We start from the raw sequence: 14,625 nt of genomic DNA on the forward strand, positions 1-14,625 counted from the left end.
TTCTTGAATTTTCTTGAGTTTTCAGACTTTTCTTGAGACTCAAATTTTAGGGTCATATCCACACCAATCTAACTGTTAGATTTGTCTGAAACTTTAGGAACCCCGTCCCCCCATCCCTAGTGAACTTAAATCCCAATTTGACCCCATTTTGAGTGACCAATTTCAAGATATAAATAATTTCTTGAATTTTGTATTTCCCAAGACCCTAAAAACAAGAACCTTAATATCTTTCAATTTAGCCATCCAAACCCCACCAAACTTGGGGATCAATCCCCGTACTATTACCTACATACCCGCTAAGTTTCAACCCATTTCGACACCTATAGACCTCAGTTTTCCATCTCAAGAAATTTATCCCATGTATCCTATGGGTTGGATTGTCATATCTTTTGATATAGTTGGGCATAAAACATTAACCTTACCCATTTAGGATATCGGTGAGCCCTAATTTTCCCCGATTCAATCCCAAAATCCTAACCCTCCACTATCCCATCCCGTTTTGGGTATTGTTAAAACCCTAACTTTTTTTTTAGTTGGATGATAAGTTAAGACCCTAACTTATCGCAAACCCACCCCATATTAATATTGTTGCCTCCTCCCATCACAATCCTATCAAGGAAGGTTGAATACATAGTTTCCCCTAACCCTTCCCATATTAGTTCTTTGTTTGCTAGTTCAGAAGAAGAGGATCCTGGAGTAACCCTAATTTTTTTAGGGAAATAATTATGCATCTCAAAACCCCAAAATCTAGGTTACATCAGGAGGCCCATTGCCAGGTAAACATAAAACAAAAGCTTCACTTGCATCTTTCTAAAGGCTCCCTGTGAACAATTTATTGAGTTGAATGAAATTGCTTTCGAGCACTGTTATTTTCTTTGTCAAAACTGAGTGAAAATGAAGAGCTGAGAAGCCTGGCTTGTGAAAGCCAAAGCCCGTAGAGCTTAAGGAACTTGGTGGAGGGGTTTTATCTGCCTATTCCCTTTACTTTCCTTATCGTTTCTCTTCTTCTCTTACCTTCTTCTATGACTTTGCTAAGGCTTCTCAAAAGCTTGATTTGATCAATCAATTGAAGCTTTTGGGGGGGGGGGGGAGAGGGTTCTGGTCAATTGGGGTGTTGGTAGTTGGCACTTGGCAAATTTGAATTATTTCCTAGAAATTCTTCCATGCAGATTCTTCTCCCGAGCCACATTTGGCACATTGCCTTTTGAGGCCTGACAGAATTGGTACGATTGTCTATTGACCTTGAAGATCCCATTACAGATTCCCTTCGTATTTTCAAATTTCTAGAGAATTTTCAAGATTATCGCAGAATTTATCACAATAAAATGAATAATCGTTGAAATTTTGCCGATTTCACTGATATTTTGCATATGTCGTTTCTTCTAGAGTTTTCGTTTCACCTGCTACCGAATGGGCGAGATTCCGCCGAAATTTTGTACCATGATTGAAGCAAAGAGTTGCTGCTGCTGTTCCATCTGAACTCAGCTATAAGCACCCTTGCAGCTCTAGTTCTGCCCTTTTTTTGCTGTGGATTTCAGATCAGAATATCTTTCCAGTTCTCCATCAGAATCAGCCGTGATTTGGATTATAAAACGGCCTGCCAGTGCACCCACTTTATCCCATTTCCTGCCCCTACTGTTTTCTGGATTTCTTTCTAGAGCTTGCCTTCTAATTATAAGTTCAACCGTCTATTTTCAATACCAAATCATAACTCGACTTCAGCTGTAGTTTGGAGCAATGTACCCAAGGTGCATCATTTCCACTTGATCTTAGTTTAGTAGCCATCAGTTGGCTGGTATAATCCAGTTACTAATTCTGGTTTATTCCTATTATGATGTTCAAGCTGCAGCATGCTATTGATCCTACCTTAGTGTTGTTCTCTTCTGAATCTCTTCTACATTACCTATTCTCTTGCATGTTGTGTTGGTTCTGTCTTAGTATTTATAGATTTTGAACTTGCATTTTTCTCCTGAAGTTTTAGATAATTTTTGCCCCTCAAGTTTGTACGGGAAAAAAAACTAAATAGATTTTCCTGCCTCATTTATTTTGCGGACAGTTCTGCTCTTCAACCATTTCATCAGAATCTGTGACAGAAATATACGGGTATCATTTAAAACCTTTAATTTGTCATTTAGTGCTTAGTAGACAATGAAATGGAATTTAGTAGTTGATTGCTAGGAAAGTTAGATCTGAAGGTGGAATTCTTTTTCATTGCTCTGGATTCTATCACAATTATCTAAGTCTTTAATGTTATTTCAAACAGCAGGTAGATCCCGTGCCAAGATTCCTGCCCAAGTCTCTGGCATTTGGAGGAAATGGTAATTGGTTAGACTTGAATACCAAGAGCTTCCTTCTAATTTCTGTTTCATGCATTTTATAAATGTATATCCTTTTCTGTTTTTTATGAATATAGTTAGGTGATGCTAGCCTTATCTGCAATGTTGTGATTTCCCCATAGAGAATGACAATGCAAAAGGTTTGCCAAAGCTCAGTATCCGGCTTTTCCTTCATTCCAGTGGAAATATTGCGGCAAAGTTCCCATATGATCCTGTATCGTATTCGTCTCTTCTATTCTTTTGCAGAAATCATCCTCTGTGTTGCCTGAGTCTGCATCTTCTGATATGTTTGAGGTCTATCTTATGCAGATGCTTGTAAGTGCTTTGCACAAGATCCCTAAAGCAAGTTGGCATGGGAAAGAAAGGTCTTTCTATAAATATATTCTTTAATTCTTTGTTATCATCATTATAATTATTTTGGCACAGGGTGCCTTCCATATCTTTGTAGCAGCTTCTGTATGTTTTCTCATGCTCCAATGCCCAATCTGCATGTGTTTATATTTTAGTGTTATATATGACTGTGGATGCAATATTCAGCATTATCATATGTTGCTGATGAAATCTGCAGATTGTGGATGTTCCCAGTATCCTCTTTGGTATCAGCAGAAAAAGTTATTTGTGAAATAGATGGTGCTGATGTTGAGGTAATGCCATAATGCCGCTACACATTCATACAATAAAATGAGTTTCTTTTCTTTATGGTGTTTGATTAGGATTTTTTTATTTAATTTGGCTTATTGTTTTCGAATTCTCACCTCCTGGGATCAATGGTAATGGTGCTCTTATTGTTTTTTGTTGTTGCTTAGTTTCATCGATGCTTGTGTTGATTCTGATTTCAAGTCTATGGAATCAAAATCCATAGGATCATAGTTCATTAAAGATAGTTGTTTCATTGTTTACTTAGGACGTAAAGGAAAAGAATATTCATACTCAAAATTTTGATCGAAAATATGGTGTTTGACTTCTGGGGTAATAACTGAAAAAGTCTGATTGTTGGAAGCTTCTATTGTTATTCTTCATGTCGGTGGCAATACTACTTTTTTTTTTTTTTTGGATGAATACGGTGGCAATACTACTAGAGAAACTTAATAGTGAGAATGTAGGAGAAAGGTCACAGTAGAGACCTCAAATTTCAAAATCAGGTTAATCTCTACATATCCATTAGAATATGCTGATAACACCACACCTTTCTGGATCCTTTTAAATGAAAGTCTATAAGTTCAGATGCAACTCGAGGTGTTTAGGGATCAACTTCAAATTAAATGACTATTGACTAGCCTTGGATGATGCATAATCTTTGGGTTTGATGGTCAAAGCCTATCCTTTCTGTTAATTCTTCATCAATTCTCTGCAACATACTGGAGCATATAACTTTTTCTTTAAGGAGAATACTTGTATAAAAAAAAATATCGCTGCGGTTGGTTCCTCCTCTTCTTCTACAAGTAATGAACTGATTTGATGACACTGAGTGTTATTACGAATTTGCTGACCAGCTGGTTGATGTTTTCTTTATTAAATTCTTATATCCTGCTATCCCCATTGAACAAAGAATTTTTTATGTACGAGCATCTTGATTTGATTGTAATGCCATTGCGATAAATGTAGGAATGCTAGGTAGTTCTTAAGGCAGTAAAGTATCTACCAAATCTTTAAGATTGATATGGAAAATTAGAGTTCCATTAGATATATGCATGCATATTATAAATGTTCTCTATGCTAGTGAACAATTTATTTTTGGTCTGTTATTCTTTTTTATTTTTATTTTTTTGGTGAATAAGGATATTATTCATCCAAAAAAAGAAACAGCACTATTGTTCCAAGGAAAGAAACTCTAAGGTAAAAGTATTGAGATGAGAATATCCACCTGGAGCGTGTAGATTTGGGCCTTTGGGGTATGGAATTATATTCCTTTACCAAGAGTAAATCTATGAGCAGACTTCCAGTTTGTGAATAGGTGTTCCATGTGCATGAGGGTGGAAGAAGATGTACTGTTAGCTGTTCTGCCATTGTGAGATGACATCATCATTATGGGACTGTATTGTGGCTTCTGTAGTTCTTCCCTTTCTGGGATGAAGCAGAATTGTTTCTGTAGGGGTTAAAAACTGGATCCCCCCCCCCCCCTAAAGGCATAGGTATGAACATTCAGATGTTTTCAGAGTTGGAGGGATGAATGGGGATTGCAGTCATAGAAAAAATTCAACAACCACTGATAGGAGTTGCTTGTTTAATGAAGAAACAGTAGGGGCTAAATGTAATTATGAACATCTTGATGTATTGAAGCATTTGTCACAGGTGAAGCCAGCTTATCTTGAAAGGGAATGAAAGCTGGAAAAAAGAAAGAATATTAAAATAAGCTATCGATATGACCAATAACTTTGACTGTTTGATTTTGAAGAGCTAGTGGTTTTCTCTTACTCTTGTATATGAACTTGTCAATTTCATGAAATGTATAATACGCTCGACTCAAAAGTAACCTATAAATGTTAGCTTCCTGTCAAAGTAACTCAACTCAACTAACCTTTACCCAGACGGATCAGGTGGACTACATGGATCCTCTTTTGCTATCCAAATAAGCCTTACCAAGGAAGTGTTAGTTTCTTTCTTGATAGTTTTAGCTTTTGATATTGAGACTGCTTCATTGTTCGAGATCTCGTTCGTTGAGATCTCGAGACAAGATCTTATGAGAGTTGAAACGATACCAAAAAAATACAATGTCTTGGCTGAGATTTGGTTCAACATCTCAGATCTTGCAGGATCTTGGTTCAACCCAATCTTTATAAATACCCCATCTCGGTCGAGATGAGTTGAGATACTTCGATCTCGACCTGTCTTGATACTCCTTTCCCCAGAGCTGGTTTTGGTTTGAAACTCGGTTGCATCTCTACCTAGGCTGCATCAACAAGCTGTATAGCTCATCTAGAACAAATATCTATTGATTTTGAAGCCAATCTTGAAGCAAGGTGAGTGTCGTTCCCAAACTTCGTTTTGTGAAAAAACTATGTTCTATAACAAGCTGTTTAGTAATTGATTTTACTCTTGTTCTCTTATGGCATAATAAGTACATTGATGGTGTAATGTGAAATTGTGAACAACTGAACAAGTTCGATGTATCATTTAACTTTAAACCTTCATGTTTGTTTTATATGAGTTTTGCATGTTCGCTCCTTAAACGTATTAGTTTCAAAGTTAGGGTCTAGTTGGAACTCATATATACACTTGTTTTCTCACAAATCTAAGGCCACCACTGTGTTTAGAAGGCTTAAAATAGGTTATATACCAAATTTTAGCTTAAACTAAGCCGTAATAATCATTGTGATGGGCCCTCTCAAGTTGATGAACGTCAATCTAGAGAAGGGGGGGGGGGGAGGAGGTGAATAGGTTGAGACTAGTGAAACATGCTTTTCCTTGTAATTAATTAACAATAAAAAAAAGAAGAAGCAAGAAGACAGTACACAAAATCTGTAGTGGTTCACTCAAACTGAATCTACATCCACTCACTTCTAGGCCTCTAGAAGGATTTCAATAGTTATGTCCACTTTCAATGTGGTGGGTGTGGACACAACACCTTAAACAATCTTTGTATAGGTAAGGGCACCTTTACAAAATTGTTTCTTCCGGGCAAGAATGCCTAATTACGAGCAAATAAATAAACAAAAATAAAATTTCAAACATGTACAAGACCTTTGGAGTGGCACTTCCCTTGGGATGAAATGAATGCAAATGCAGCCTCAAGCTTTCTCCAATTTCTACCTTGAGATCAACAATTTGACCTTCTGTAATATAAGGGAATGAATCTCCAAGGGATTTTAGACCTAAGGGAGGCTAGGTGGATATAATGATGGCTTTTTGGCACCTTGGAATTCGTGCCTTGGAGTGTTATAATGTGAAATCCCTTAGAATCCTAACCTGAAACCCCGACATGGAAGATTGAGGATCCATAGATCCAGTGCTAGGAAGTTGTGGACCATCTAGCTTGAGACAATTGGGTTAGCATTTGAATTCGTGGAATTGGATGGTGGAGATCAAGGTTCTCTCGCCATATTGGAAAATGATAGTAGGGACTCGAACTTGGATGGATTTTGAAGGTGGATTACTAGCTTTCGGAAGATGAAGTTGGATGATATCGAAGTCCAGATAGGAGTCTTAGAACTCTCCATAAGCTTGCACTCATGTTTGGAATCACCTTGGACCAACTAGCCCTTCCGTTGCTTGACATTAGCAGGGCGGTTGGTTGGCAACCTGCCGCTCAGGGTACCCAGTTGGTCAGGACAGTGAGGGAAGTTTAGGGCTTTTATGGTCCACATGCTATATTAAAAGGCTTTAAAGCCTTAATATCGCGATTATTTTATTGTTAGATAGCCAAGGGTTAAAGAGTGAGTTAGAGGTAGTGTTTTGGACAGAGGAAAGGCGGAGTTTGCGGCCGTGGGATTGTATCTTTTTCTGATCTTTGATCTTGAAGGTTAGAACATCAATCTCTTCTTCTCTTCTCTGATTAATTAATTTTGAAGGGATTAATTTGATGAATCTATTGCGGGAAGTTTAAATTTGATTGGAGAACCAATGTTTTTGATCATATATAATTAGATCTACATGAGGGATGAGATCTTCATCTCCCTGTAACTCCCCCAAAACTACATAACTTTCCATAATAGGATATTCTTTTTCTAGATCGATTTGGTCTTTAATCTAGTTTGTGTTTGCTGTGGTTTTGATTTATGGGTATTGGGACATGCATCAGCATTAGAATCTATATTTAATAAATGCCTAGAACCCCCTGTGATTTGTGGAACAAACATGTGAATTTCAGAACTGGAGTTCTTTTCTCAGACTTGGGTGGTCACTTGGTGACCCACTGGTCCCTTCCCAGGCAACCAACCGCCTGGTTGTTGTTTTGTGGTCTGCCTCAGTTTTGGCCAGAATGATTCCTAAACTTAAATCTAATTAGACCAGTGTGTTTTTAGGAGTTCCAGTGAGTTGGTGGAGTCTTTGATTGTGAAGTTTGGGTTTGTTTTAAAGGTTTAGGAATGTCATTCAGGTGAGAGAACTATTTGCATAACTAGGGTTTATTGTTCCTGCTTTTGCTATGCTTTCAATGACATGCCTATGATGTGCTATTGTGATTGATAATGTTGTTTAGGTCATGCGTGCATTGGGTGCTTCATGGGAACATATTTATTCTGCTGTTTATTCACTTGTTTCATTTATTATATGTCTGAAAGCATGGTGGGCTGGGGGTTGACATATTGCATCTATATTTATGTGTCAGGGGATGGGGTTTCGGCCATTGCCTTTGGTACCTCTTGCATCTCATGTGTATATATGCATGTCTGTATGTCTTGATGCATGGTTAGGGTCCTTATACATGTTACTACCCTTTCGGCAGTATTGAAGTTGAAAGGCCCGTGATAGCGGTAGGTGCCAGGTGGGCGTCCAAAAGGCTGTTGAAAGCTGTGAGGAGACACAATGTTGTTGTCGTATCATTTATGGTAGGATTGCACATAATATGGGTTGGGCTGGTGGGGTGCCCAAAAGTCGATTGAGAGTCATGAGAGGACACAGAGTGCCATCACTACATTGTATATGGATGACCATAGGGTTGCGGAGCATGCGTCCAAAAGATGGTTAGGAGCCATTAGGATCAACATTACAAGAGCCGCGGACTTGAGGAAAGGTATCGTGACCATAAGTTGTGTGACAAGTAGATGATGACCTTTGCATGGCTAGGTATTTCCCCAACACACGCCAGTCTCGGACCAATGGTTGTGATGATGTGATGTGATGTGATGAGATGGGCCTACTACCCTCACAGTGGTGAGAGAGTGGTAACCTATCCTTGTACCCCCAGTTGTGGGGGCCCAAAATATGGTTAGGAATGTGAGGAGCCGGTGTGAGTGGGGACCTACCAAAAGGAGATTGGTGATTTCTTAATGCATGTTTACCTAGATAGAGACCGGCATACTATAAGGCATCCTAGGACTTCATTACATACTATAATGCATCCTAGGACTTCATTACATCTTGCACTCGGATTGAAGTTTATCTAAGTAAATAATTTAAATATGAGTGAGACAAGCATATAATGAATCGCCTAACTGATTTTATTTTCTTTTTCTTTGAGTTAAATTATTGTGATCTATAGTTCCGATCTTACCGGGATCGCAAATAGGTTAGATTCAGTTACATCCGTGTCTTATTTGAACTCCGTTTAGTTTGTGAGCAAGAATGATTCAAAGAGAAATCATTAGAAATTAGAAAGACGGATCACATTGTATTCAACTCGTTCTTAAAGATATGATTGTTAAAGAAAACAATGCTTATTCAGATTGAATTTGTCTGCTCTGGGACAGAAGGTCAAATCTCTGAGTACCGGGATCAAAACCCGATGCCTTATCACTTGGCCACTCGTGAATTTTGTGGATTGGACCTCACCCCTCTCGGGGACCTCTCTTCAGATGACTATACAGGTTTCGATGGATCCGCGGAGCAAGAGACATTTCCATGTACAGAGGCGTACAATGTAGGTGCTGCTGAGTCCTACGATCAGCCACATGATGGAGTGTGTGTGTGCATGGACTGTGTCAACGGAGCTTAGAGACATTCTTTAGGACTTTGATATTCTTTTGGGACGGTGTTTACTAATTAAATTTAATTAAAGGATGTAAGAAACAGTTGATACACATTTCCTTTCCTTCTTGTGACAGTTTCAAATTATTATTATATATTGCCTTTGTTCTCTTGCTCATGATTATTGTATTATATTGATTGTGGATTCATGACCTGCGATCTTGTGACTATGGATCACACCACAGGCAGTCGGGTCTGTCCCAATATTGTCAGGTGGGTTGTGATACAGAGACTTCTTATATATAGCCAAAGACTGGGTCAAAATGGGCAAGAATTGGAGAAGGCTTGATATATGCTTTCTCATCATTTCTTGTAATGTTATCTTAGGTCTGCCCATAGTTCTTCTATTTCATTTTATTTGGAATAAATCGCTTTTCTGTACAGGGGCATTTATGTTTATTTAAAAATGCTCTCATTTTCGCTATCTTATTGTCCATTTATGCCATTTGAACTTTGATTCTATTGTCTGTGTTTATTTGTAAGATTGTATCTATAACATGTTTTTGTTGATATGTGTAGCTCCTCTGTCTTAATTTTTCCTTTGGTTTTGTCATTTAGTTTTCACTGTTTTGCTTCCTTGTCAACATATGTCCTCCAGGTAGAGAAGCTAGATCCCTTGGTACGGCGTGCTATCTATGCTGCCTCAGTTCTTCCAGATCTTCGAGGTAATTGTCTGATCTCTCTTGTTAGTTGAGAAATTACTGTTCAAGGTAGTGTCTGATGTGTTGTCTAGTCAGCTTTTAGGCAACTGGTTTGAGTCGAATGTGCATGGGATTGAAGGTTGGCCTGTCAATGTTTAGAGGCCTTCATTGTTGATATACGACCATATGACAATTTTTGAACTTTTTGTATGCTTAAATGCAAGACAACAAGAAGAAGAAGATTTTTCCCAACTAAATAGGTCTGTAACATGGATCCTTGCCTTTCAATCAGCTCTATTTGAGGCCATACTAGATACAAGGCTGAAGCTAGGCATATGCTTTCTCACCATTTCTCTTACTGCTGCCTTAGGTCTGCCCCTAGTTATTCTAATTCCTTCAATTTGGAATACATTACTTTTCTGTTTGGAGGCATGTATATGCTTATATCTGAATCTAATTTTTTTATGTTTAGCTGATATGGATATTCAAGTGTTGAACTAACATGAATTTTGAACCATATGAGTGAATATATCGCAGATTTCTACCAATTTCATGTTTAGCCTTTGATTTGGAGCATTTTTAATATTTAGTGGCAAACTTTTGGGTCTCTCTTTATGAGTTCTTAATGATTTGGAATGTACTCTATGGTGTCTGGAGTTTTTGAAGAACTGTTCTGGAATAAGAATAACTGATGAAGGGAACTAGTTAGAAGATTACCGTTAGGGCAACATAGATAAAATCCTGTGGAGAATTCTGCTCTAATACTATACTATATTACTACACTCCTATAGTTGGTGCATCAATATCAAACATACCTGACTTGCTAACATTAGAAATACTCTTAATAAACTAACCCTTCAGTAAAGACATGCTAACTGAGAATCAGATGGAATGTAGGAAACTCAAATGATACCTTGTTCAATAATTTTTATATTTATATTTTTTACTTTTTTTATTTGATTAGGTGATAGTCAATCTCATGGTTGTCAAAGCGTCCGCCTAGGCCGTAAGGCGGTGAAAAATCGCCTTATTGGGGACCGCTTTGTTGATATGCAGTTTTTCAGCTTCTTTTTCGCTTTATTGCTACTGCTTTGTCGCTTTGTGCGCCTTATTGTCAACTAGACACAAAAGTAGCCACTTTTTTGACATTTTGTACATAATAATATTTTTTTCTTGATTTTTTTTCAATCAAATTTTATTCTACAAAGTCATATATGAATTTAATGGTTAGTTATTTCAGAATTGAGAATCAATGAATCATTAAATTGATAATGCACTTATTTGGCATCACACTATCATAGAGGTAAGTAAAAATGTAAAATTACTACTTCCATTTTCATACTTATGATTTGATATAGGTCATAGTCATATGTTATGATGCTTGATGAGATGAACTTATGTTTGTGTTCTTTTTTGGATAATCTTTCATAATTATGATTTTGAATGCTCTTTTTTTGGGATGATTGTGATTCTTGAATGTTTGTTTAGCTTATAATAGATATTTATCAGTTTAAAAGTAGTTATATTGAAAAAAATTTGACCCAACCGCTTTGGTCGCCTAATCACCTAGGCGGAGCCCCAATTGCTTTGGTCGCCTTATCGCTTTGACAACCATGGTCAATCTCGACATGTTTGGTAATTTGGTTTCCTCACTTTGAATTGGATTGTGGACAATGTTGATTGCAGACTTGCTGGCTTGAGTTTAGGTTAATTTTCTTGATAAGTAAGCATTTTTTTTATTAAAGAATAATTTACATTTCAGGTTTCCTAGAACCCTTATAAGTGGGAGGAAGGACAATGGCTTCAATTTTCTCCTAACTAGTATCCCAAATAGGAAAACGAGCCCTATTATTGTCTGTAATAGACAAATACTTTCATATCTTAATAAACTCCTGAATTTCTCCAGGGAACTCACGAGGTTCCCACTGGAACTGAGTTGGTCCTGTCTGTATTGCTACCGGTAGTCTGCTGGCTGGTTCTGTTCTCTTTGAACATGTCGAAATTCCTTATCATATAGCAAACTGCCAACTGCAGAATGCATGGTGGGAGATCTCGCTTATGAAAAAGCGAGATCTCGACCGAGATGGCGAGATCTCGGTTGAGATCCCAAAAAATGGGCGTAATCTCGGTGGCCCATCTTGGTGGGTTTTAGGGCCTCGGTTGGGCTGAAACTTGGTATGTATTTAAGGCCTTTTGAACACATTGGTGGCCTTAGATTTGTGACAAAATAACCCTAACTATGTCTTCTAAGTCGACCCTATGTGTAAAACCGAAATTCTGTGAAATGCAAGGTTAAACAACATGTAATGTAAAGATATTAAGTAATTCAAGTTATCAACTATCAAGTATCAAATACATTAACAATTTAACATTACACATCAAGTATTCAAGTGATTAAACTATCAAAGAACTTAAATAGTTAAATCATAAATGTCTTCAAAATTTTACAACCATAAGAAGTTTTAGACTTTACTAAGTCATAAATCATAATCCATAAGTTCACAATCACAATTCACAAGTCACAAGTCACAAGACTGACAAGATCACAAGAGTACAAAAGACAAGAGTAACAAGATTAGTAGATTACAACTTACAACTTACAAGACTAGAAGAGTATCACTCAGCATTCTGTATCAATTGATTTTGAACGGTGGCCACATATGACTCCCAAGTCAACCCATCATTGTAGTATGTCACATATTGGTTTATATGGATTGATATGTCTCCATGTCAGAATACTGGAGGAATAGCACTCTGGGATAACCGTGAATCGTGGGTGGGTGAAAGAGCTATTGTTGTTGTTGTTGTTGTTCTAAAACATATATTTCTTGGTTTTTCCTATTTATTTTAATTTTAGGGGTGGGTTGGCGCAATGGTTGGTGGACCACTGTTGTAGCCTGAGTGCAAGACATTGAACCAGCCTTTCAGCAAAAATTGTTAGGGCAAGCCTGCGTAGGATTTTGACCCCTCGGACTCGGTTGTATGGATGCCTTAGACATCGGGTTCACCGTTATATTTTTAATTTTATATGAAAAATTCACCAATTATTTGTCAAAAGTCATCATATTTTAATAAAGAAATCAGCACTGTTATGCCATAGATCAGTCCATGGTGTTTAACATTTCTTAAATTTATGTCCATCCACCATGTGCCATTTTCCCCCTCAAATATATGTTGCGTGGAAATGGTTTCTAAAACCAGAAAATTAAAAATAATTGGCCCACCCCAAAATTAATTGACTTTGTAGAATCATCGATTTGACCATTGGAGCTAACATATATAAAACTTAACAAATTCTACCATGTATTTATGTGTTGTACAAAAATTTGGATTTCTGCAAACAGAACACCTTTGAGCTTGGATGTTCAAAAACTGCTCCAATCAAACTTATGCAGTTTGTACATGCACCAAACAGAGAGGAAACTTGGACAATCAAGAATTTTAGCGCAAAAACCCTTTCTTAGAGTTGAAATGTTCAAAAGACAGGAAACTGCAGTCAAAACTAAACAGAAGGTGTTAGCGAACTTCCTATGGGCTTTTTAAAGCTGGTTGGACCTGTTTCAACCACATTGATATTCCTCGGTTGAAACTGGCTGAGACATTGTGGGGGTGGGGAAGGATTTTACAACTACAAAGGAATCCTGCTTGGGAATGATTTTACAACTACAAAGGCATCCTGCTTGGTTTTCCATGAAACTGGGATATCTTGCGAACTTCAGTCGGTTTTTGACCGAGTTCTTGTCCCATGTTCACAACTTAGTTTACCAACAAGAGAGGCCAGCCCATCTGGAATGCTGCTGCTTGGTAACTTTGTTTCATCTGTTAGTTGTTTGATTTATGTCTTGATATATTATATACCTCTAGAAAAAGGGAGGAAGCAGAATTCATAATTGGAGCTGTCCATTTGGGTGGTTATGACCGAATAATCTGCTATCGAAACTGGGCATTGGATGTTCAGCCCCATTCTTCCAAGATCTGTCTCTACTTGTACCTGACTATGGTTTAACTTTTGATCGTCTTCTAAGCAAACCTCCCCCCCCCCCCCCCCCAAAAAAAAAAAAAAAAAAAAAGAAAGAAAGTATATATATATATATATATATATATATTTATATATACTTTCTTTCTTTTTATTTTTTCTTCTTTTTTTTTTGGTAACAATGTAACTGAGCTATTTTGATGCCACTATCAAGTTGTTGCTTTTGTACCTGTATTCTTTATCTTAATATACTATAATTTGATAATTTCCTTTCTTTCAACCAGATTTATATGAAAGGATGCCCCAGACCGTTGAATCAAAGCTGCTTCCATTTCAGCGAGATGGAGTGAGGTATGTAACAAATTTATTTTTGGATTGACTTGAGAACCTGCCTTTCATATATCTTGCAAGTGGAAATGACATAGGGAAACTGGAAAAGACAAGTAACAACCCTTACATGGCATGCTATGATTAAAACAAAATGGTTACTGTTCTTTTCTGCAAAACAACCTGTAAAGCGACTGCTTTTCTAGTATTGCAGCCAGGAGCACTGTTTTTATTTCATTTATCCCTTTTCTAGGTTCATTTTGCAACATGGTGGGCGTGCTCTTTTAGCAGATGAGATGGGCCTGGGAAAGACTTTACAGGTAATTGGTTCATGTGCGAAGACTTTCTTTGCTGCCATTTTGTATTTGTTGTGTTAAGTTACTTGTCTTCTATGTTCATATCATCTGGATTTGTTTGCAGCCAACAACTGAAATTTTCTTGGTGGTTCGTGAAATATGAGTACTGTTATGATCTAAACAAATATCTGCTATTCCATCGTATAATCCTCTCCCACCATTGTCGAAATAGACTATGTTGGATTCTACTAGGAGTTCAATTAGAGTTTGTATAGGAGTTAAATTAGAGTTTATATTCATGTAACATTCTATTCCTTGTAATAGTGTACTTTCTACTTAATTATAAATAGAGGGCTTGAGATCATTGATCTAGAAGCAATTCTACCAATATCGTTTTTCTCAACATGGTATCATAGCCTAAGTTC

At 37.3% G+C, this 14,625-nt stretch overlaps 1 protein-coding gene across 2 annotated transcripts in view; it reads left to right on the forward strand.

Annotated features, from left to right (window-relative positions):
- The window catches only part of CHR18 (chromatin remodeling factor18), an 85,441-nt gene that overhangs the window by 5,123 nt on the left and 65,693 nt on the right, over positions 1-14,625 (forward strand). The window contains exons 2-8 of one of the 2 annotated variants that reach the window (XM_089153766.1): positions 2,264-2,318; positions 2,459-2,550; positions 2,646-2,701; positions 2,905-2,980; positions 9,559-9,625; positions 13,862-13,928; positions 14,158-14,224. In XM_089153766.1, the coding sequence (XP_089009892.1) occupies positions 2,264-2,318; positions 2,459-2,550; positions 2,646-2,701; positions 2,905-2,980; positions 9,559-9,625; positions 13,862-13,928; positions 14,158-14,224 (480 nt within the window). The remainder of the gene's footprint in view (positions 1-2,263; positions 2,319-2,458; positions 2,551-2,645; positions 2,702-2,904; positions 2,981-9,558; positions 9,626-13,861; positions 13,929-14,157; positions 14,225-14,625) is intronic. The other variant, XM_089153767.1, reaches the window with a different exon arrangement.

Source organism: Hakea prostrata, chromosome 4 (assembly GCF_041222555.1).
Source record: "Hakea prostrata isolate BN-2017 chromosome 4, UWA_Hpros_2, whole genome shotgun sequence".
NCBI lineage: Eukaryota > Viridiplantae > Streptophyta > Magnoliopsida > Proteales > Proteaceae > Hakea > Hakea prostrata.